The following is a 23,416-nucleotide window of genomic DNA, read 5'->3' as shown; positions in this document are numbered from 1 at the left end:
AAGTCAGCCATCCATTTGGAAGCTGCCGCTGTTCATGAACTGTTCACAAACAGAAGGTGCTGCTTTTGTTTTCAGCTCTGGAGAGAACTTTTTGTAGAGTAACTCTGGTGTGAATGTCTGCTCTAAAATCCACCAAGATCACACAAGCATCAGTGCACATAATGTCACTAGACACAGTTTCATACAAGCTTGAATTTTGCAGATGCATGTATCTTTAATACTACTGACTCAATAAGAGACTCAATTAGAATCAAAGATTTATTTACTTTGATCTTGGGAATAACATTGATGAATATTAAACAATAACTTAGATTTTTTAAAATATTGTTGACCAAATAAGAGTTTCAAAAGAAAATCAGCTGCTTGCCAGATTTTAAATTTCCCAGTCGGCTGTAGAAAATATTTGGTCAGTCAGGCACATGGATGCTTTTTTTGTCCTATTAGTAAATGTAACTGTTAGATAGATAGATAGATAGATAGACAGATAGCAGCAAAAGAAGTGTTTGCAAGTAAGAAATAATCAAGAGTACTAAACATATTCAATAATTAGTAAAAAATAGTAGTAAATATATACGTAAATATAACTGTAAACACCAGTCATCCAAGTAAATGTAAGTGACAGTGCGCAAATAATCACAACAGATATGCAGTAAAGTAGATATGATCAGCAGAGCATCACAATAAGTTGTATAGTGTGGTTATATAGTGAGTTAGCAGCAGTTAAACCGAATGCCACCAAGTGCAAAGATGCAGAGAAATGTCCGACGAGCTTATTAAAGGAATAGGCTCTAATGCAATATGCTCTCAGTGGTAGTTCCAGTGGCATACATCCATATGCAAAATTGAAATGCGCATGGATACATGTATAATGCATATACACGGGTCTACACCCACAACCACAAACCTTAATGCTACCACTTCTTTAGATACTTCCCTCTTAAATATGAAACTTTTAATGTTGCTGAGATCACTAACTTTAGCTCTTCTCTGTAAAAAAAAATGTTTGCAGGTGTTCAGGAGTGCAGAAGGAATGGGCATTCGCTTGGACAGCGCATCTGCGTTCCAGGGAGCAGTTATATCACCACACTATGACTCCCTATTGGTTAAAGTCATCTCAAGTGGGAAGGATCTGCCAACTGCGGCGAGTAAGATGCTCCGGGCCCTGGCAGAGTTTCGCATCCGTGGAGTGAAGGTAGGCTACACCTGAACAGCCATCTGGTTTTCTGCACAAAAAAGCATGTTGGTGTAATAAATTTTGCTCTTTAATCATGAATAATATGCAGTACATAATCAGGACAGACAGTGATGTTTTCAGACTATAGTGCCATGTGAAGGAGTTCTGGAAATGTGGAAATGTCAAAGGTTGGTCTGTAAGATTTTGTTCTGAATTGTTGTTATGCAGACAGCAAGCAGTGTTTGTTGCTTGTTGAAATATCTTGTTTTACAGCTATTTTAATGACGGAGTAAATTAAACTCTCTGTAATATAAAAACACTGCTGCAGGATTATGGAAATAATTTCATCCTTTCAATGTTAATCACCTCATTTGTCAGTATCCATTGTAATCAACAGTGCAGAATACGTGAGGTACAAGATGTCACATACAAAGTGAAATCAGTTTCCCGTTGTAGTCTACTCATGGAACGACTTTAATCACAGACTGTGAGCTCCATCTAATTAAGCAATATCAGTGCCTCCACTTGTCCTCTAGCTGCTGTAGTGTGTTATCACCACACACTTTCTCCTGGATGCTCATTAGGTTTGTTCTATCAAGATGTCTGTACATGAAATTCCTAGACCTGAAGATCACTGATGCTGAAATAGGCTACCTGGAAACAAAACAGTGGAAGGAAGGATGCTGAGAGATAGTAACTACAAGTGACATGAGGTGTTAGTGCCCATAGCAACTGTCACCAATGGACACATCACGCTAAAGCGTTCCTTTGTGTTTGTGTATGTGTGTGTGTGTGTATACATATTTAGTCCTGTCTAATGATTGTAAACAGCCAAAGGTTCCACACAATGATGTCCACACAATCATCTGGCCTTCACAAAAAAAAACAGGCAATTTACTGAGGTCAGGGTTAGCTTTAAGTGTAGGTGTGGCATTAATTATTTACAGTAATAAGTTTTTCAATGGAAGGTTCCCACAAAAATAGAAAAAATGAACATGTGTGTGTGGGGGTTACATGGCTGTGCAGTGCAGTTCTTAGGTAATTAACTAGTTACAAAGATGTTTATTGATTTGGCTCTAGCCTCCAGCAGATTTGACGTCAACTGCAATTGGACTATACCAGTAAATTGCAGAATATCTTCTATAATTTGAGGTATTTAAAGTTATATTTGCTGTAGTATGAGGAAACAAGCTGTACAGTTGGTGAAAGTGTTAGACAGTAAACATTTAGAAACCTGTTGTACAACAGCTTTTCTTCACGTAAGCTTAATTAACATTGTAAAGTTTAGTACTTACATTTATAATCTGTTCATGCTCAGCCAGGTCTGTAATATTGCAATTCAGTTCCCTCTTGTTGCAAGAGCTTTTTGCCTTCAGACTTGTCTTCAGTAATTGAAATGAACTCTCAATGGGATTTGGGTATCAGCTTGTCCAGTCAAGATCATTCTCCTTTTTGGCTCTAAAAATCCTTAGTTGCATTAGTGGTATGATTCGAGTCATTGGACTACGTTAAATATAAAGCACTATCCTCTGAGGTTGGAGATTAAGGCTTCCATGGTTTCTGGTAAGTGGAGCTAGCAAAATACCACACCTCCATTGTGGGACAATTGAATTAATAATGGGTCTTCTTCAGCTTGGGACATGGGTTTAAAAATAAGTCAAATTTCTCTATGATGGTACACCACATAATAGAGGCCCAACCTGCAGAATAAAGTATCAGCAGAGAATTTGATTTACCACCACTTGGGACTAACAATATTTGAGCTATTAATTGTTCTTGGTCAAAACTCACTTCTCTTCAAGCCCATCGAAACATGACAAAGAGGATTATCTTCCATGTCTCTGTTGCACCAGTCCCATTCTCCCTAACAGTAGCCAGGTCTGCACCATGAGACTGGTTTGTATATTCTCAGTAACCTCAACCTAATGGCAAAAGTACATGCAGCTATTTATCTACACCATTTCTAATGAGCCACTTAACCAAGAGGCACTTGAAATCCACAAGAGCACAGGACACTTAGTGGGTCCCCTCAGTTTATGAGACTTTGACATGAAAAATTGTTCTGGTTCAATGTGCATATGCTCATCAGGGGAATTTAAATGGCTCTTCTCTCCACCAAGAATTAATAGAGGAATTATTTTTGGGTCTTGGTATAGCACCATCCATCTGCTCTGGCTAGCCTGAGGACAGGGTGACCTCTGGACACCCTGCAGGCTCCAGCATATCTCTGGTGTCCTTAATAGTTGATATCCCTTTGTGTATGGAGACCACCCTGTCCATAATTTGATTGAATTTTCGGGGTTGTAGATGAAGCCATTCTAGTGTTAGTATCAAGAGCTATTCTTTTAAGAATCATGGGGGTCACCATCGTCTTCTTGGTGACAATTCAATCTGAGTGCCAGCTCAGCTCCTGCTCCTGCTGCTGGAGGAAGGTCTCATGGAAATGTGGTATCACCACATCCATCATCATACAAAATATCAGTTGAAATAAAAATGACTGTTTAATTCCATGTGAATTCAATCATTATATCAGTAAGTAGGTAGAAACATTAGTCCTTTTATCCAGCTCTTTTCCATAGTTGAGCAAAAATTGTTTCAGCAAAGAACACACCAAACTGCATTTCAATTAACAGCCATACACAGACTACAAATTAAACTTCCAGCTTCAATGCTTTTTAAACTGCAATCTTAATGATGAAAGTAAATAAATTGATGCAATAAATGTGCAAAACAATACTCATCATATCTTATCACACTATTTAATATGTACCAATTCTTGAGCTGGCGGCTCAGCTGAAATCATTAATTCTGAAACTGACAGCATGGATGCTCCTTATAGCATAATGATCCATGAAGGATGCAATGTTTACAGCAGTGTATTGGAGAATTTTGCAACATGCTCAACTCCAGTCTGAAAATAAGCTAATCTGACTCAAAACTAGCTGAATGGCATTGGATAGTGATGTGCAACTCGCAGCTCCAAAAGCACTCTTTCACACAGTGCTGGTCACAATAGAATCCACTCTGCCACAGTGCAAGAATTTCTTTACATTTTATTTAGCTTCAATGGACAACAAAAGTAACTGCAGGAGAAATTTCTTTGCGAATGGGCAGGAATGGGATTAGATAAACAGTCTCGCACATACCTGTACACTTGATATCAAAGTGTTAATGATCTGTTAGAGCAAAAGAAAAAGTCATTCTTTAGCATAGTCTCTTGAAGTTGGCTGTGGAATTGGTTTAATCTAGTCTGAAATTGTTTTCCACTACTCAGACTAGTCGATATCACCGCAGTGGTGATTAATGAATGTATTAGTCAACTAGTCTATGCAACCCTTACTAGATATAACAGAATAAAAGAAATGACTGATTGGGTCATTTATCTTTTGCCATTTCAGGATTTATCCATTTTGTTTCTAGCCAGTGGTGATTCTACTACAATTATCATTTTAAAAATATATAAATAAATAAATAAATAAATAAATTACTGAAATGGAATTTTTAGGTTTTTGGCTCCCGGAAAATCTTAAGCCTTCTGTAAAGTCCTAGAAGGCTATAAAGTTTTCCTGCTCCTTCATTGGAATGAAGTTGTTGCTGCCAGCAAAAAGTCATTACGACCCTGGACTTTAGTCCTTAAATCTGTGGGACATGGAAAAAGACAAGCAAGACTGGGACAATGGCACATCACTCATGTCCCTTGCCACTGGAGGTGAGTGAGTACAGCTGTGCCGGATGATGTGTCTCCAGCTGTGTCTCGCTGAGTCTACCATGCACCCGTATGTGCTCGAGCTGTCCAGACCATTGATCCTGAACTCGATGCGCAGGTACTGGCAGAGCACAAAACTAAGCCACCATATTTGGCCTGCACAAAAGACTGGTTGTGTGGAAAGCACCAAGATGTCACACAGTGATATCTGAAGTGATTAATTACAATCTTGCTCACACTTTACTAATTAGCTGTGCCTGAGTGTGTCAGTGTACAGACACATGTTGGGCTTGGTACTTGGGCATCTGTGGGTGAGTTCCTGAATATTTCAATATTCAGTTTCTACTGCTTTCTCATGCACGCCAACAAAAATGAGATGTGTCTGCTAGAGGAGGAGTGGAAGGGACTTTGAAGCTTTAATCAGGATTATGCGGTGGAATTGATGTGACCGGCTTTCTAAGAAGCAGTAGAACACAGAGGAATGAGGGAGGGAAAATGAGCCATGGTGAGAGAGAGGAGTGAGGGATGAGTGGGATGATGGATAAACATGAGGGGAGCTCTGAAAAAAAGGACAGATCAGAAGAAATAGATCAGGTTTCCCTTGTGCCCTTGTGTCCTAATATAAGGGTGAAATGTGTATCATGTGAAAGTCTAACCCTTTCACAGGATCAAAGAAAAACAATCGTCCTTGCGATGCTATACACATGGAAATGTCATGCACAGACGTGAATGTTATACTGCTCTTCAGAAGCTCTTCTTCATCTAGCCATGTCAGATTTCAGAAGGCACGTTCGAACGTGATGAGTAAGTGAGCGAGCAAGAGGAATAGAGAGGGATGACCTTAGATGGAAATCTGATAAAGAGACCACAGTAAACACACATAAAGGCACACAGCTGGTCTCCTTTCTGCCTGTCTGCCCAGGCTAGCAGGATCATAAAGCATTCTTCTTTACAGTACATGTCAGAACATTGCTGTGGGCATTTCATTCCATTCGGCCACAAGAGCATTAGTGAGGTCAGACGCTGATGTTGGGCGATTAGGTCCGCCTTGCCAAGAGCACTCCAATTCCTACCAAAGGATGTTTCATGAGCCACATTCATCCACTCCACTCGACAAACCATTTCTGCAAGGATCTCTCTTCATTCGCAAGGGAATTGACACTGAAACAGGAAACTTCTGTCTCAAAACTGCTTTACACAAAATAAGTCTAAACTGTCTGAAATCCCATTCATTTAGAATTAAAATGTATTGCATATATAATATATTCTGTTTATACTGTGTTTAGAAATACATTGATAAACCTACATTTCATAAAAATATCTAAAAATTCAAACAAGAGACACGGATGTGATTGGATTTTGCTTGATTTAATAGGAATGAAGTCGTAAGAAGGGCTTGCAGCTGTAAATATGTTGGCATGGCAAATCCTTCTCTTTCAAAGAAAATATGTTTTTTTAAAGGTTTAATTTTTGGCTTCCACGTTGCTGTTAACCAATACCTTGTGGCTGATTCTGCATTTTTGTGGGACCAAAAACAGTAGCACCACCAGTTGCTGTATGAAGAAATAGCATAACAGCATGTTTTTAAGTAGTTAAGCTGGGAGCTGTTTTTTTTTTTTTTAGCCCAGACAATAGGTTTACACAACTTATAATTAAAATTTGTGATAAATGATTAGATATAGGGTGCAATGTCCTCTAGATTTGTTCTGAATTTGAGCTATTTCTTTTAATCCCACTTTGCTGACACATCTACTGTATAACACACGATCAGCAGTGATTTAGAAGACAACTGAAATAGAACAGCGGTGCTACTGACTACAAACAAGGTGGATTACTTACTCCCATCCTTTTCTCTACATGTCTTTAAAGTAGTGAACAGACTAAGAACACATTCCTTTATCAGAGCATAAATTACACAAATAGACAAATGATGGAACCAAAGTTTCATGCTCTTTAATCTGAATAACAGCAAGTGTAGCTGTTCAATGGAAACACAGCATGAGACCAGCAGGATGTGAACCACTGGACATGAAATATGAAAATGAAGCTTTCTATTTTACTATGAGAGTCAACCTTAATAGTTTCACTGTAATGCTATACTGTATATGTATTAGGAATTTTTAGCCCTCCAATAAGACAGCTAATCCTACCCCAATCCTTTGATATCACTAGAAATAAACCTAAATCATGTGTTTGGAGCTGTTTGGAGCAGACACCTGTTAAAAAAAAAAAAAAAAGGGAGACAGAACAGTTTCAGATTCAGATTTCAGTTTCAGTTTCAGAGGTTCATATTCTCGAGAACACAACAGCTATTCTATTAAATTGCAGACTCATCTACTCCCAGAGGAGCAAAAGCATTATTTATTTATTTATTTATTTATCATTTATTTTTTGCAGCGTCTTAGTCTGAGAATTACAGAAGCTCTGTGCTGCCACGCATGAAATAAAAAAAATCAATATCTCATTAACACAAGAAAGATATGTTATTATGTGAAAATGTCTCGTTATTACGTGAAAATATCACATTATAATGAAAAAATTGCATTATTACATGAAAATATAATGTTTTTACAAGAAAAACATCATGTTGTAATGAGAAAAAACATTATGTTATTTCGTCAAATATCATGTTGTTAGGAAGAAATACCGTGTAAATACGAGTCACAGGCGTAAAGTTAGGACCTGGGATCCTGTACAGCTTGCATCAAAGGCAATTCACGAGGATTCAAAGTTTTTAATAGAAGCTAGACAGCATTTTGTGTAACAACATATCTAGCCTGTAGACATTTAATATGCTGTAATTTGTAACCATTAATTTTCCCATGTTGTTCAAGTTGATCAGCTAGGAATAAAACAACCTCTAAGAGGTCTGACCAATTTTTTGCATCTGTGTAAATACTGTGAATTGATTCTTTGAATCTCAACTCAAAAGACTCGACTACGCCATTTGCCAGAACCTATGAACTGGTAACCAGGCTATATTGTAAAAACAAGATCAGTTGCTTTTATAACATATTTAGTTTGCATATGATATTTCCTGTAACAATACATTTTGTCCGGGTAATGTGATATTTGGAGAAATAACGTGACGTTTTCTCATAATAATTTGATCTTTCCATGTAATAACATGATATTTTTTTTGTAATTACATGATATTTTCCTGTGATAACATAATATTTTTCTCATAATGACATGATATTGTCTTGTGATAACATGATATTTTTCTCATAATGACATGATATTTTCATGTAATAACATGATTTTTTCTCATAATGATGCAATATTTTCATGTGATAATGTGATATTTTTCTCATAATGACGTGTTATTTTCATGTAATGACGTGGCATTTTTCTCGGCATAATGTGATATTTTCATGTGATAACATTATATTTTTCTCGTAATGACGCAATATTTTCATGTGATAATGTGATATTTTTCTCATAAAGACGTGTTATTTTCATGTAATGACGTGGCATTTTCTCAGCATAATGGGATATTTTTCCAGCCCCAAATCATTATCCCTCCACTGACAACACCACAGTTTAGGAATTGAGCCAAGTGATAATCTCCAAGCATCCACCAAACTAAGACTCTTCTGTCAGTCTGGATGATACATTACTTAAGAGAATGAGCTTTACAGCTTTCCAACCAAGACTTGGCATTGTGCAAGCTGATTGCAGTGTGCACAATTTAACAGCTGTGTCAGGAAATCCACATACCCTAAATGGCCAAACACGTTCATTAGGAGGGGTATCTGGATACCACTGGACATGTAGTGTACTTTTTTTCTCTTCCAGTAGTACTGATTAGGAAGTGATGTAAATGGTTTGTACCATTAATTTACCATTGGCTTGTTCCAATGTTTTATACATTTATACTACATTAGAGTTGAATCTAATCTTGAATCTGATTGATCAAAAGATGTTGAGACACTTTCTATAACAACAGCACTGACAATAGTGCTGGCTGTAATTCAGATCACAGGTATATATTAATGAGTTATTGTTTCTATAGTAACGACTCATTCCCAGGGACTTGTAGGCAGGCTGCATAATGTAAGATGATTAATAAATGAATAAAAATGTGTTTATATGGTGCAGGTTTCTGTTAGGAAATATTTATTTAACATTTATAGAAGGAGTCACGGGTGTCAGCGCTTTGTAAATGTCATTAAGGCTCCTGCCACAGGATACCTTTTCAGAACAGAAGACATTTGCTAGTGCGAATCCCAACAACACCACAGTCATCTGTGAGAGGAAAACTGGCCGCACTCTCTGGGTGGGAGAGATGGCATACTTTCCTGTCACTCAGCGAAAATAGCCAATTGCGGGTGTCTGTGAACACATGCATGCAGAACAGGGCAGATAGCACTTTCCTCCAAGTGTGTTACACTGCCCTGTGATGCTGCATGAGCAGCAGATCGGAAAGATGTGGTTGGCTGGCTTCACGTTTCTCAGAGGAAACACGTGCTAGCCCCACCCTCTCCAGTTGGTAGATGTCGTGTGATCGCGGTAGAGCTGGCTAGTGCTTGCAGAGACCAAGCTGGGGAGAAAATGAGGGAACAACCATGAAGGTGTAGATAGCATGTAATTAGAAACTCATTCACCCCTGCATGTGCCTTAAAGGCAGGACACAATGAACAGATTGCAGGATAAGACCTTTCACAAGTCTTATTATGCAAGATTATGTGTACAACTTACCACTATAAAAACATTTCAAGTACAGCTTTTACAGTCTCTTTACAGTCTCTTTCTAACTCTGACTTTGACATCTCTTACTATCAGAGGTCATTATTTTCTGTGGTCAACTAATATTGTCTTTCAAATAATGTTACTACTGTTTCTTTAAGCCATTTAGAAATCATAGATCACCTTCATTAGGCTCATTCCTCTGTAGTTACAGAGCACTCTATGACCATGCTGATGTGATTGAGTTCATTCAGTGGTTAGCATTCTGCAAGACACATTTGGGAGCCGCTGTACATCCATAGCTTTCCACTGTTTCATTTTTCATCATTGCTTTCTGGACCTTTGCCACAGATATTTTTCTTCTCTGATGTCTTTGTGGATAATTGCATATTGTTGTGTTCAAAATGAATTTTAAACATGAAAATGTATAATATAATATGGGTATAAACGTTATTGTAGATCAGAGACACACAGTTGTAATGTAGGTAAGTTATTACTATTAATATATAATTATAATTCTATTAAATGGGGCACTAGTCCAATGGACAAAATCATCTCAGAATGATATATGACTTGATGATGGTTGCATCACCAAGATAAGAAATAATAATAATAATAATAATAATCATAATAATCATAATAATCATAATAATAATTTGCTATCTGATATCTGAAGGAAATTTGATTTAGATCAAATTAAGAGAGCTTTTTGAGTAGTTTGTACAACTCATTTTTGATGAGAGAGAAACATATTTTATGAAAAATATATGTAATGAATACTTTTCAATAATTGCATTTATGCATGTTCTATGATCCATGGGATGGTTTTACTGAGCCTACTTTATGTGCCAGCACACTTGGAATGAAGTATATGATATGCATGAATAATGCCTAGATATGTGTGACATGCTAAAAAAGACACACACGTGAATTAAAAAAAAAAAACTTTCTCTGAAACTTTCTCAGTCTCCTCCATTTCCTCCACTCTGTCCTTCAATTTTTGTTGCTCTGCATTGATATTTGCTTCAGTGTTGATTTTTTTTGCTTCCATTTTGTTATGGCTGATTGAATTGATTGCTTTTGTTGAGACACTTGTTAATTGTCATGAACGCAGCACTTAATTGAAACTAGAAATAGAACTTTCTGTGTCTCCCTTAAATTTTCCTCTCTCCATCTCACAACCCCTTGCAAAATCCCTTTATTTGTACACATTAATGCCCTTCTATTTCACCCCTTTAATATACCCCTCTATTTTCATGCTCCATCTACTCAGTGATCCATTTGTCCATTTCTTTAACTCACATTGATTAAAGCCCTTTCTGCATTCAGCCAATGCCATTGTCACCAAATGAAACAAACTCTTCAGACATCAGGCCCAGTTCTATTTATTTCCTTTTATTTATTTATCCTGACGAGACTGCTAAGTGCCTCTCTATCAAACTGTATGCCATTATTACCACCAGCAAATTATGCAGTTGTGGCCCAAATTGCTGAAAGCCAGCATAAACAAGCCATTAACAGTAGACAGGCATGTCGAATGGGTTTGTTGTTAAGCGGATGATTCTGATTAAATATGTAAAAGGGTTATTTCATGTGCAACACCTCTCCTTCCCCAAACCCCCACCACCCCCCATGGCTTTTGTGTTTAGAATATAAACATATAAAGTCATGTTCTTTGAATGTACAATGAATTGCCTTTTGTAGCATTACCAGTGTTCAGCTGGATCATATATACCCTACACCGATCAGTCATAACATTAATACCACTGACAGGTGAAGTGAAAAACATTGATTATGATTTCAATGGCACCTGTAAAGGGGTGGGATATATTAGTCGGGAAGTGAACAGTCAGTTTTTGAAGTTGATGCGTTTGAAGAAAGAAAAATGGGCAAGCATAAGGATCCGAGGGACTTTGACAAGAGCCAAATTGTGATAGCTAGACTACTGGGTCAGAGCATCTCCAAATCGGCAGGTCTTGTGGGGTGTTCCCAGTATGCAGTAGTTACTACCTACCAGAAGTGGCCCAAGGATGGACAAACGGTGAACCAGCAGCAGGGCCATGTACGCCCAAGGCTCATTGATGATCGTGTGGAGCGCATCAATGTGGAGGCTAGCCCATTTGATCCCACAGAAGAGCTACTGAAGAAAATACTGCTGAACAAAATTAATGCATCATAGCTTGCTGCTTATGGGGCTGTGTAGCCGCAGACCCGTCAGAGTGCCCATGCTGGCCACTGTCCACCACTAAAAGCGTCTACAACGGGCACATCATCTTTTACATCATGTGGACGGCCAGGTGCATGTGTGTCGCTTACCTGGGGAAGAGATGGCACCAAGATGCACTATGGGTAGAAGGCGAGCCGGCGGAGGAAGTGTAATGCCCTGGGCAATGTTCTCCAAATACTCCCCTTCAAGGCAACAGTATTCCCTAATGGCAGTGGTTTCTTTCAGCAGGATAATGTGCCCTGCCACACTGCAAAAATTGTTCAGGAATGGTTTCAGGAACATGACAAAGAGTTCAAGGTGTTGACTTGGCCTCCAAATTCCCCAGATCTCAGTCCAATCGGGCACCTGTGGGATGTGCTGGACAAACAAGTCTGATTCATGGAGGCCCCACCTCACAACTTACAGGAGTTAAAGGATCTGCCGCTAACGTCTTGGTGCCAGATACCACAGCACACCTTCAGAGGTCTTGTGGAGTCCATGACTCAACGGGTCAGATCTGTTTTGGTGGCACAAGAGGGACCTACACAATATTAGGTAGGTGGATTTAATGTTATGGCTGATCAGTGTATGTATACACCATAGTTTTGAGTTCCAGCGGTAACCACAGTTTGAATTGCTGCAGTGTTCAGCATTTTGCAATTGCCGTGCCATGTGTTTTGATGATTAGCATGCATGCCATGCAGCTCAGCTGTGGAAAGCAGTAGATTTCCCGCATTAGCACAAGCTAGCGTCTCTGGTGGGGAGTTAGCACAGCAGGAGAGCTGACAGGAGCAGGCCAAGTTCTTGGCTGGACTGATGGAGCCCTGCAAGCATGGCAACAAAGTCAGACAGTAGGAGAAAGCAAGGCAGGGGGGAAACTGAAACTAGATGTACCATTGCCAGGGGGGCATAGTTCATGAAATTGTAAAAATGTCAGAGAATTTGAGCTAAAGTTACAAAAAGTATACAGAAAAGAGGAAGAGAGAGACGAATCTATGAAAAGAAGCTAAAGAAATATGACTGTTTAATAATATAAGTAAAAGCAAAAATAAGAATGGATGGATGACCTAAAGAAGGTGGCTTAAGGAGCTCAATGTTTACTACTTATGTTAACTGGTGACACTGTTTTATATAGTAAAGTGTAAATATAATGTAGAAATGACACTAGACAAGTAAAATTTTACACCACAGTTAAGTCTTATTTACAATTACTTAAATATGATAATTATTATGCAGTCCTCAATACTGTAATTGTTTCAATATTTGATGCAAGTGGAAATGCTTAAGCATCTATATAGATTAACATTAATTATAGAGCTTGGGTCAGTGTGTGGTCCTTTTTAGGCATTTAGGCTCATTAATAAGAAAGTAATTATTTCTTATTTGTTTGTTTGTTTGTTTGTTTAACTAATTTTATAACATTACTACTCTTAATCCATTAGCTGATACTTTGCAGTTAACTTATACTTCACTGTAATAATGATTATTTCTTTGTAAAGTTTTTTAATTGAGAGTCATACATCACTAAAATCATCCATTTTTTAAAAACATGGATTAAAAAATGGATGATTTTAGTAATGCAAAAAAAAGAGGCTGAAGAAATATGAAATATGAGTGCTTCCAAAGCTGATTAGCTTAAATAATATCAGCCATGCAGGCGGCACGGTGGTGCAATAGGTGGTGTTGCCTCCCTACAGCTCCAGGATTCCCAGTCTGATCCTATCGTGGGCTACTGTCTGTGAGGAGTTTTGCATGTTCTCCCAATGTCCACATGGGTTTCCTCTGGTTTCTCCAGTTTCATAACACCAGGAGGTTAGACTAGGTACTATAAATTAACCCTTCATTTAAATGTGTGTGAGTATGTGTGTGTATGGGGGTGTGTAAAGCACTTTTAATGAAATTGAATGAATGAACATCAGACACGAATGATGTTATACTACATAATTGTGTCATTCCAATAACAGCATTGAAAAGTGTGTGAGCATATTCATGAAACCAGTCTGAGCAGCCACTATAGTGAAAACTGATAGGGGCATATTGCGTAAGACAAATCAAATTTGTGACAGTTCATTGTTCCTCATTGATTTCCACTGGTATTAGCTGGAGGACCCAGTAGATACTGGCAATAATATCAAAAAATAATATATAGCAATAAAAGTTATAAAGACCGGAACCAGTCTTGAGTAATTCAATTTGAACTGGGTCTATTTCTGTAGAGGAATCTCATATTAATTCCAGAGTAAAGACTTTCGTGTTCATGTGTGTTAAAAGATAAGTAGTCATCTACCCAACTGCCCAGGGCTTTATAAGATGGGACACTCAACAGGAGATCATTTAGAGAATAGAGGGTTATGCTGTCTTAGTTACGGCATTTGCCAGATGTCCTCTGCCATGGAAGCTGTTTGAAATCCTATGAGGGCCTTTGAATTAAGTTAAAATTGTTCTGGATTGCTAGGGGCACAGAGCAGCCATGAGAATAAATTAACTTTAGCAGAATTTTAGATAGAAACAAATGTTTGATATTGGCTGATATTTCCTTTTAATAGAATTGCTATTTTACAAAATGATTAACATGAACTGTCTGATATACTTTACATATAACTCCTGTAACAATAATTTTACTGAGCACATGTGTCTAAAGGATTTAACTGACCTGCTTCTATCATATGGGTTAATGAGAGAATAATGAATTAACGCGTTCATAAATTAGCTTGCACCTGGCTGTGATAATGTTATTCCTTGGCAATGACAACTGAATGAAATAAGGGAATGTACTGTCATTTAAAAGGCTGCTAGCTTGTTTACATTGTGAATTTCAGGCAGCAATTACGTTTGACTCTTTTAAAGCTCAAAAAACACGAGCAAGTCTGTGGCAAGATTTAATTTTCTGTATCTGGTCCCAGTTGATTTCCTCTGCAAAGGCTCTGGGGGAAGATATTGAAAATCCAGTCTCGCTTAGTGCATCATAAGCATTGGTTTTTTTAATGCCTTATTTGTGTATAAATTCAAGCTACTGTCCTAATAGTCTCCACAGACAAAAATTAGATATATTGCTGTCATGACAACTGCTGTAGTTTAGGCAAATATTAAGTATGGGATAATGGAGTCACCTGGTCATTAGCACAAAATAAATGTCAGGGTGATCAGAATACAGATTCAGATTTACACGACTGATTACAGTATTCCATTGAGCCATATAATAAGATATATAAAGTATAACATAAGGGTTAGGGTGATTCTGCTAATCACCGAAATTGATTTTGTAGCACATCACACAATCAGGATATAAGTACCAGCATCCAAACGAATTGTCACATGACTCAAGCTTCACTGATTGTCCAGCATAGTTGAGTGGCATTATGCGTTACCATGCTGAATCTAGTGTTAATTGTCCAGTTGGTGTTTGGATCCAGCATGGCAGTCTGGACTTAGGAAGAACAACAGATGTGTTCTGTAACAGCCACCATTGCACTGTATTATCTGTGCTAATTAAGCACTCAGAGACAATGAAAATCTGTGGCAGCTGGCTTCTATTTTGTTCTGTTGAGACATGTTCATTTACACAGAAATCCATTCAGTGGTATCTGAGCAACCATGCTATATTCATATACTATTTATCATACCAGTGCACATTGCATGGTCAATTTATAGATAGCATGAAGACTTCTGAACAATGCTATATAGTCAGAGTTTCACTCCAAAAAATATGTTTTTCAATGACAGTAATTTTAGATAATTTTAGTTTTTACACTTGCATTGTTATTGCAACAATAGAAATTAAATGTGCTCTAATTTTCTTTTAATCAGAGTTTATTTGTTATATAACAATCAGATGAATATTTTTTAAAAATATATTTTGTTTTATAGCTGTAACATTTGTTTGAGCCAGAGGCAGATGGATGTCCAATACTAGGGTCAGAACACAGACAGATAAGGTTAATGTAAGCATAATCCAGAAATCCAGATAGTCAGAGGTCAAACCCAGAAAACATTAGAACTAAAACCTAGGAAAAAACTAAAAAAAAAACAGAACCACAGTAACAAGGCTACTCATAAAAGATTTCACACAGAGATATAGGGAAAAAATAGGTATTAAACACAAACATATGAGACCTGAGCAGAGTAGCAAAAAACATTATAAAATTATAATACCCAAGACCTTGGTTAATCACAAATACATGCAAAATTCAAAAGCTCTGACTTGACCCAATATTTACACAGAGAATAAATAAATAAATGTGCTTCGTAAATACATACTTCATTTTTCATAATGTAAAAATCTCAGTTACACTGAATTATTAGACCATGCAAAGATGAACACAAAAGCTTATTTTCTATGCAGTGCATAGAACTCCTGTCCCTTCAGTAGCAGTCACTACCTGGTTGTAGAATGTGTAGTGGAAGTCACTGTGTAGATATCATGGAAATAGGTCTGGCATTGGACATGCCCCATTTCTTGTTATTACATAAGAGAGTATGCTGGTATGTTTTCCCAGAATATGTGGCTGTCCAAAATAAAGTCCAATACTCCAGCATTATGGAATGTTGGACCATATGAGAATGTATAAGCCATGCTTCTTCAAGATGTTGGTGTCATGTTTGCTTATTCTTGTCCTTCTAAAGTCCAAAAGACCTATTACATCTTAACTTTATATAGAAAAAGTTGAGGATTATCCCTATCATGGTGATGTTCTTCTTTTGATCTTTATAAGCTGCAAATGAATGCCCCATCACATCAAGCAGCTTGTTTCAGAGGCAGTAGGTCAGTGAAGAAAAAATCATGTTGCTCTCTTTCCTGTTTGGATTCTCAAGCCAGACATAAAGCTATACATCACTATAAGACTGGCGTCTGCCCATCTCATGGTGGACCACAAAACCAAAGCATGCATGTACTCAACACTACATTGAATGTTATGGTGGACCAGTTGGAAAATTTGAAAAAGATGCTGCATTATGTCAAAGAAGATAGTGGTGAAATTTCTCATTGTGATCTTATAGCTTATACTTGTTGCACATGAGTCTATTGCTGGGTGGCTTAATCCAAGGTTAAAACATGTCCATAAACCTGTTACATTTACATTTACAGCATTTAGCAGACTCCCTTATCCACAGTTATTATCCATTTAGCAGACTCCCTTATCCACAGACCTATAGAAGTGCTTTGCAGCCTTCATCAAAACCATAATATCCTCATGCCAGAACAAATAGGCCAGAATCTAAGAACACTATCAGCATAAAACCCTGTCAGAGAGGAGTTCATACAAGATGGTACAGCAAGAAAAATGTACATGTTGAGGTTTATTTTAAGTGCTTGCTGAAGAGGTGGGGCATCAGTCTCCATTTGAAGATAGACAGTGAATCAGATGTTCAGACAGCCAGGGGAATTTTATTCAACCACTTGGTGCCAGTACAGAGAAGTCTTGATACATGTCTTCTTTGTACCTTGAGGGATGGTGGGTCAAGTTGAGCAATGCTAGTTGCTTGAAGGGTGCATGGTGCAGAGTGCCTTCAGGTGGGTGTGGGTTGGTCCATTTATGGCTTTGTAGGAAAGCATCAGTGGTTTAAATCTAGCTAAAGGAAGCCAGTGCAATGAAGGCAGCAATTGGATGATGTGGGAGAACTTGGGAAGATTGAGAACAAGTCATGCACCAGCATTCTGGATTAGTCGAAGAGACTGGCTGGCACAAAAGGGCTGTCCTGGCAGAAGCAAGTTGCAGTAGTCCAATATCAAGATAACAAGGGACTGAACAAGCACTTGAGTGCCTTCTATGTCCAGATCCTGCTGATGTTGCAAAGGAGAAGCCTGCATGACCTAGTTAGGTTAGGTTGATAGTTGGATGTCCAGAACTACCTTAGCATTGTGTACATTGTCAGTTAAAAGACATTCAAGTCACTTGGTAAATTATTTCAAGCAGAATAATGACTTACTTTACATATGAAGGAGGACACATGCTGGACCACACTGTCTCTTCTCTTCCTTGTCTTTGTTTGAAATAGCATAATAAACTTACTACTCATACTAAAACTTGCCCAAAAGCAATATGTAGTGCACAGTATGTAAACAACATGAAAATTTTATGACTTTCTATTCAGGCTAAATTTCTAAGTATCTAATGAGAAAATGGTGGTAAATGGTTCTAGTGTGGTATGTTTTCATGATTGTTGCACGTAACCCTTCATGAAATGAAACAAATTAGCTATGTGAACAAGCCATTGCTCAAGGAAAACTGTTCAGAATGGCTAAATAGCTTGTTACCTATGCTATTACTTTTTTATCAAATAGTTCAAAGGTGCATTTGGCAAGATTTGTCAAAATCTGCCAAGATTAGGTCTCTAATATTTGTTTTTCATCCTTGAGCCCCCATTCCGGCACATGTACAAAATCTCTGCCCTCCATCCAACGGTGGTTCTACTAGAGGTAGCGTTAGCAAAGACTGTCATAAGATCACTTTCAAGTGCACTCGGCCATTCAATAGTTATAATAATATAATCTTGATGAATTATCTGATTCTGATAATTTCACACTGATTTATGAGAATGTGCATTCACTATCCTGTATATTTTATCCTGACATCTTGTAATCTTTAAGCTCCAGTATTAGCCCCTGTCCACGAACAACATCGCTAATTCTGGCACAGCTTCATTTCCTTCACTAGTAAAAATTATTCCTTCATGGAAAAGCACTGCCTGTGTTTATTCTGGCTTTAGTGCATTTCTTGTTGTTAAGTTTTTTCAAAGCACAGTGTCTTTTCTTTTTTTTACTTACAGGAGAATTATCTGGCTATACTGGGCACTTGCCAATTTCAGCCATAATTTTTTTCTTCCTGAACAAACTCAGATGGGGTGGAGTGAAGAGGCATTGGGGTGTGTCTGAAAATGACTGACAGGATGCCCATGTGAATACAAACAAGCACTCTGGTTTTCTCAGCCACATAATACACATGTGCTATGGCAATGTTGTAAAGTATTTTTTATCACGTTCTACTTGTTATCTGTGCAAGTAAAATGAAAATTATTATTACACCTTTAAACTTACTAAGCACCTTAGATTTTATTTATAGACTAAATTGTTCCTGTAAGGCATATCCTTGATGAGGAGACATGTACAGTACAGTACATGTATTCATTCCTTGATTTCACCATTGACTGTTGCTAAGTGAATAATTAGTCCTGTGTAATTTTATCTGGCTTTTTAACGAACACATCAAAATGAAAAGGTAAATCATCTGTCACCAGTATATCCACATGACTCAGCTCCCAATTTTAGGCTGACATATAACAGCATCAAATAACGAGTGTCATGCCGGGACCAGAATGACGCATCCCTTTCATGCTCTTTTTCTGAGTGGGGCAATTTGGATATTTTCCAGTATCTCACCACAAAGACAGGCACAACAGGCTTCAGTAACTTGGTAACATGTTCACTTTGGTTTTTTCTGTTTTTCTGGGGCCCTTATTTTCTTTTAAATAAGTTGCAGGTCTCCAACTGAAAGAAAGACACTTTTAAAAAGGCTAGCTAGCATGTGAATATTAGGGAAAGATTAGCATATCTACACTGTCAGTCTAAATCAAACAGTTTACTTAGATATACTGTGGATGTAGAGCAATATTAATAAGAATAGCAGCTAATAATGTCTTTGTTTGTCTTTGTTTTTCTAAAGACAATATGAATCATCATAAAGTACCAAAATATGAAAATTCTAATCATTTAATGTCCCTTTGTATTGTGTAGTGATTCATACTAACAAATTATTCAGTAACAACAATTAATTATTCAGTATCTTCAGTAAGGCTAATAGGAAAGGTGTATGTAGAATGTATGTAGATCTTTACCTACTGATGATTTCTGAAAGTTTAAAGGATTACTACTTTTAATGCATGTAATGTGTAGAACCTGATCTCATGAAAATACAGTTGTACACATCAGAATAAGTAAGGGCAGTTTGGTTGGATGTGGTTTGATTCTGTATATTCTAGCTCTAACCTTAGGCTTCCTGACTTTCTCCATTCAGTCTTTCATCTTCACTAACTGCTTTACTCCGATCAGGGTCATGCTGGATCCAGTTTGGCCTGCAAACACTATGCACAAGGTGGGAATACACCCCAGATGGGATGCCAGTCCATCACAGGGCACCATGGACTCACATAGTCACACACTCATTCACACCCAGGGACAATTTAGCGAACCAAGCCACATACCAGCATGTTTTTGGAACATTTAACATGCAGAGAATCCAGTGTAAACCCACAAGAACACAGGAAGTAGATGTAAAACTTCACACAGATAGTAGCCTGAGCTCAGGATCAAGCTGAAGACCCTGGTGTTGAACGAACTAAGGCATGGAATTTTTAATATTAAGAGCCTGTTTATTTTGGAATGAAACCCTTCAGTTATGTACTTTAGTGGAGTCATCCAGATAGCAAGTGGCTCTCCATGTAGGCCTCGTTCCTGGCACCTAGCTTGGTATTTTGTGCCAACATAACTGAAAACTGTACTGATGTGGAAAATGGTGTTGATGTGGTCTCAGCAGCAGCAGAGTCCTGGCAGAGGCTTCAAAGCTCCTCTGACTGGAGACGGAGGAGAACAGAAGGTGGAGAACAGAGCTGCCAAGCCCATATTGACAGATTTTGTTCTGGGCATGCTGTGCTGTATAGAATAGCTACAGAGTATAAAAATACCATGAGTAAGAAAATTGCATAGATGTTCATGGAGTTTGGAAATGAGGCTATGAAATTAACTGGTGGTTTTCCTATCTCTCTGTGTGTTTTCTTTTTAATTATGAAAATTGGGCCAGGATTTTGCTGCAGGCAAAGTGGGGGAAGGCGAGATATGTACTTTGCCTCTCGGCTCTTGAGCAGTCACCCTGCCAGTCACAAATACACACTCTCTCTCTTTCTCTGCTCTCTCTCACTTGCTCAGCTTTCTTCAGTCTGTCCACCCCGTTACTTGCTTTCTGTCTCTTTATTCCTTTCTCACTCATACACAGATGCAGAAACACACACACACAAAAACACACACACACACACACACAGTCTATGAGACTATGAGAAGGTCATACTGATGGTTGAGCTGGCTTAAATCTTAATAAAGCACCAGGATCAAATTACATACCAGTTACTACACAGGTCATGGCCATTATCTGTGTGTGTGTGTGTGTGTGTGAGTAATAGAGAGAGAGAGAGAGAAATGGAATACCTTTGTGTCAGTATTGGTGTTGGTTGTGGTTCGTGTGTATATTATAAACACCCAGGACCAGTCTTTGGTCCAGATTTACATTCTTCACTCTCATTAGTATTATTAATATTACTGTAATTACTGAATAATTCAAATTAGTTCAAAGTAGCAATCAGTATGCTTTAAGATGAATAACTGTACAATAAGCTGAGGCTAAAAGAAGTTAAACATCACCATAGTCTAATGTGTGTTCTAATTTGACTGATGGCTCGGCTGCAATTAAAAAAAGGTCTACAGAATAAACCTTAATACAACAAACAGTAAACTAATTGAAGCCAATCCTAATGAAATTTCAATCCTATCAAACAGTGGAATGGATGCAATAATTGCCACATAAACCTTTAATTTCAATTAATCTTAAGCAAAATGTGTATGAATGCAAACCAATGACTATATATGATTGAACAAGTTGACACCACTTTCTCCCAGTGTGCAGTTTTGAAGCCTTTTTCAAATTAAAAGTCGAATTGAAAGTTGCCATTTTGGCTGACGTTGCAGAGTAGGTCAAAACTGGAGCCAGCAACTGCACAGTAGACACTTTAGAGGCAGAGCATGTGCAGTAGATATGGCTGGTCTAACAGTGCGTCCACCTCTCTTCCACTTATGTTAGTCGTGGACACGCCCCTTCTTCATGCCGGAAGCATGCACATTGAAAGTTAGTACCTGAAGTGCAACTTACGTGATTAGCATTATTAATTAATTGATATGTAAAATGCTAAATTTTAGTCGTATAATTTGCGCACATATATTGTTTTTATTGTTGTCAGGAAAATGTTATAGAGCTTTGAAGCATGACTGACTGAGCTACTATTTGCTAGCTAGCTGACATTATCCATCATTTTAATCAAAGTAATGTAAGTATAAGTAACTATTGTAAGGTACCAACTGAAAATATACTGGTAAACAGTGAAAAGTCAACATTTAAACTCAACACAACCTATTTTGCAGCTCTCTCTGACAACTGTAGTAAGTTACCCATCTGAATGGAGAAGTGCACTCTTTGATACACTCTTTGATGCTTGTTCTACTGGTGGAGTTCGTATAAAAAAGCCATGACTGGCTACCCAAGCTACTTCGAGTGTTAGCTGAGGTCATACAGTCAGTAGTAAATTGTTATATAATTTAGCCAGAGTTAGCTGCCTTGGTTCATGCCATCACTTCATTCACTCATGCTGGTTTGCTAGTTATAATATCAGTATATCGAGGTCGCTTAGACAAGAAAATGAGCAACATACCAGAAAAACTGCAAAGAACTCCCTGCTGAGGGTCTGTTACAACAGTTCAGCAGAACAAGAAATGGCTTTGCTACAGATCTGTAGAGCTTCAGGTTTGTGTTGGAAAGTGTGTACGCGTTCATGGGGCTTGACTGTCATGTCTAAAACTGCCAATCACTTCATCAACCATGCCATTTAAAATTAATTATCAAGTAACTGCTATAAAACATATTTCTCAAGGTCAGCTGAACTTGTAAATACAACGGAACAGTATTCCTGAAAATAATTTGTGTACATTTTTAAAAATAATTTTAAAATGTAAGTTTGGCTTGTTCTCCATTTACTAACATGGCAGTGGGCGGGGTTAAAAATTGTCCTGCAGCCAGCCACTAAAGGGCCTCAAATATATTTTGGCTTCACTTTTAAACTATCTCATGAGCAAGTGAGATGTGGTTGGATTCTATTTGATTTCATATGAGTTACCTGGACAGTAAAGGTATGGACAATAATAAAATAATAAATTTTTACAAATGGCAAACCGTGAGATCATGTCTTGGAAGATATTTTGCTGACACGGATGTAATGTCTGACTTGTTAAAAGCACACTTCCTAGTGTTAATGCAACATTGATAGTCAATGCTGCTACTCACACACATATTGAAACATTGGTTTGTTGTAAATTTTGTAAATTCAGCTAAATGAGTCTATTCAGACTGAGGAAAATCATAGTGAATATACTGCACATTCCATTATTTATATGTCTTGGGCAAATATCATTGATTGCATGTGTTAGTATCCCAGAAATGCTATAAGTAAACACAGAAGGCAGAAGAGAACACGGTGTTCATTCACTAACACACACACACACGACTTGTCGTCTCCCCATGTTTTACTCACCTCAGCCCTGCTTAAATATGCTTTATTGGCAATGCAATACATTCTGGCAAAGTATTTCCATTCTAAAAATAGCCCTCGTGCAGGCACTATAGACCCACTGCTCTATTTCTATCCCTTCATCTCACTCTCTCTCTATTCCTCTTGCACTTTGCCTTGTCTCTGTCCTCTGCCCTGTCGCTCACATCAGCAGTCTCCCAGATGCTCGTGTCCTTGTTTTCAGCCTTTCAGTCCATTGCTCTTTCTGTCTCACTCTGTCTCACTGTGTCACTCTGAAGATGATTACGTCTGAGAGTCT

At 37.9% G+C, this 23,416-nt stretch overlaps 1 protein-coding gene across 2 annotated transcripts in view; it reads left to right on the top strand.

Annotated features, from left to right (window-relative positions):
- Positions 1–23,416, top strand: part of pcxb (pyruvate carboxylase b) — a 202,602-nt gene that overhangs the window by 98,568 nt on the left and 80,618 nt on the right. For both annotated transcript variants that reach the window (XM_053233022.1, XM_026936435.3), the window contains exon 10: positions 1,010–1,192. In XM_053233022.1, the coding sequence (XP_053088997.1) occupies positions 1,010–1,192 (183 nt within the window). The remainder of the gene's footprint in view (positions 1–1,009; positions 1,193–23,416) is intronic.

This window comes from Pangasianodon hypophthalmus, chromosome 4 (assembly GCF_027358585.1).
Source record: "Pangasianodon hypophthalmus isolate fPanHyp1 chromosome 4, fPanHyp1.pri, whole genome shotgun sequence".
NCBI classification, from domain to species: domain Eukaryota; kingdom Metazoa; phylum Chordata; class Actinopteri; order Siluriformes; family Pangasiidae; genus Pangasianodon; species Pangasianodon hypophthalmus.
Note: the sequence above shows the minus strand (reverse complement) of the source record. Positions and strands in the feature narration are given on the sequence as shown.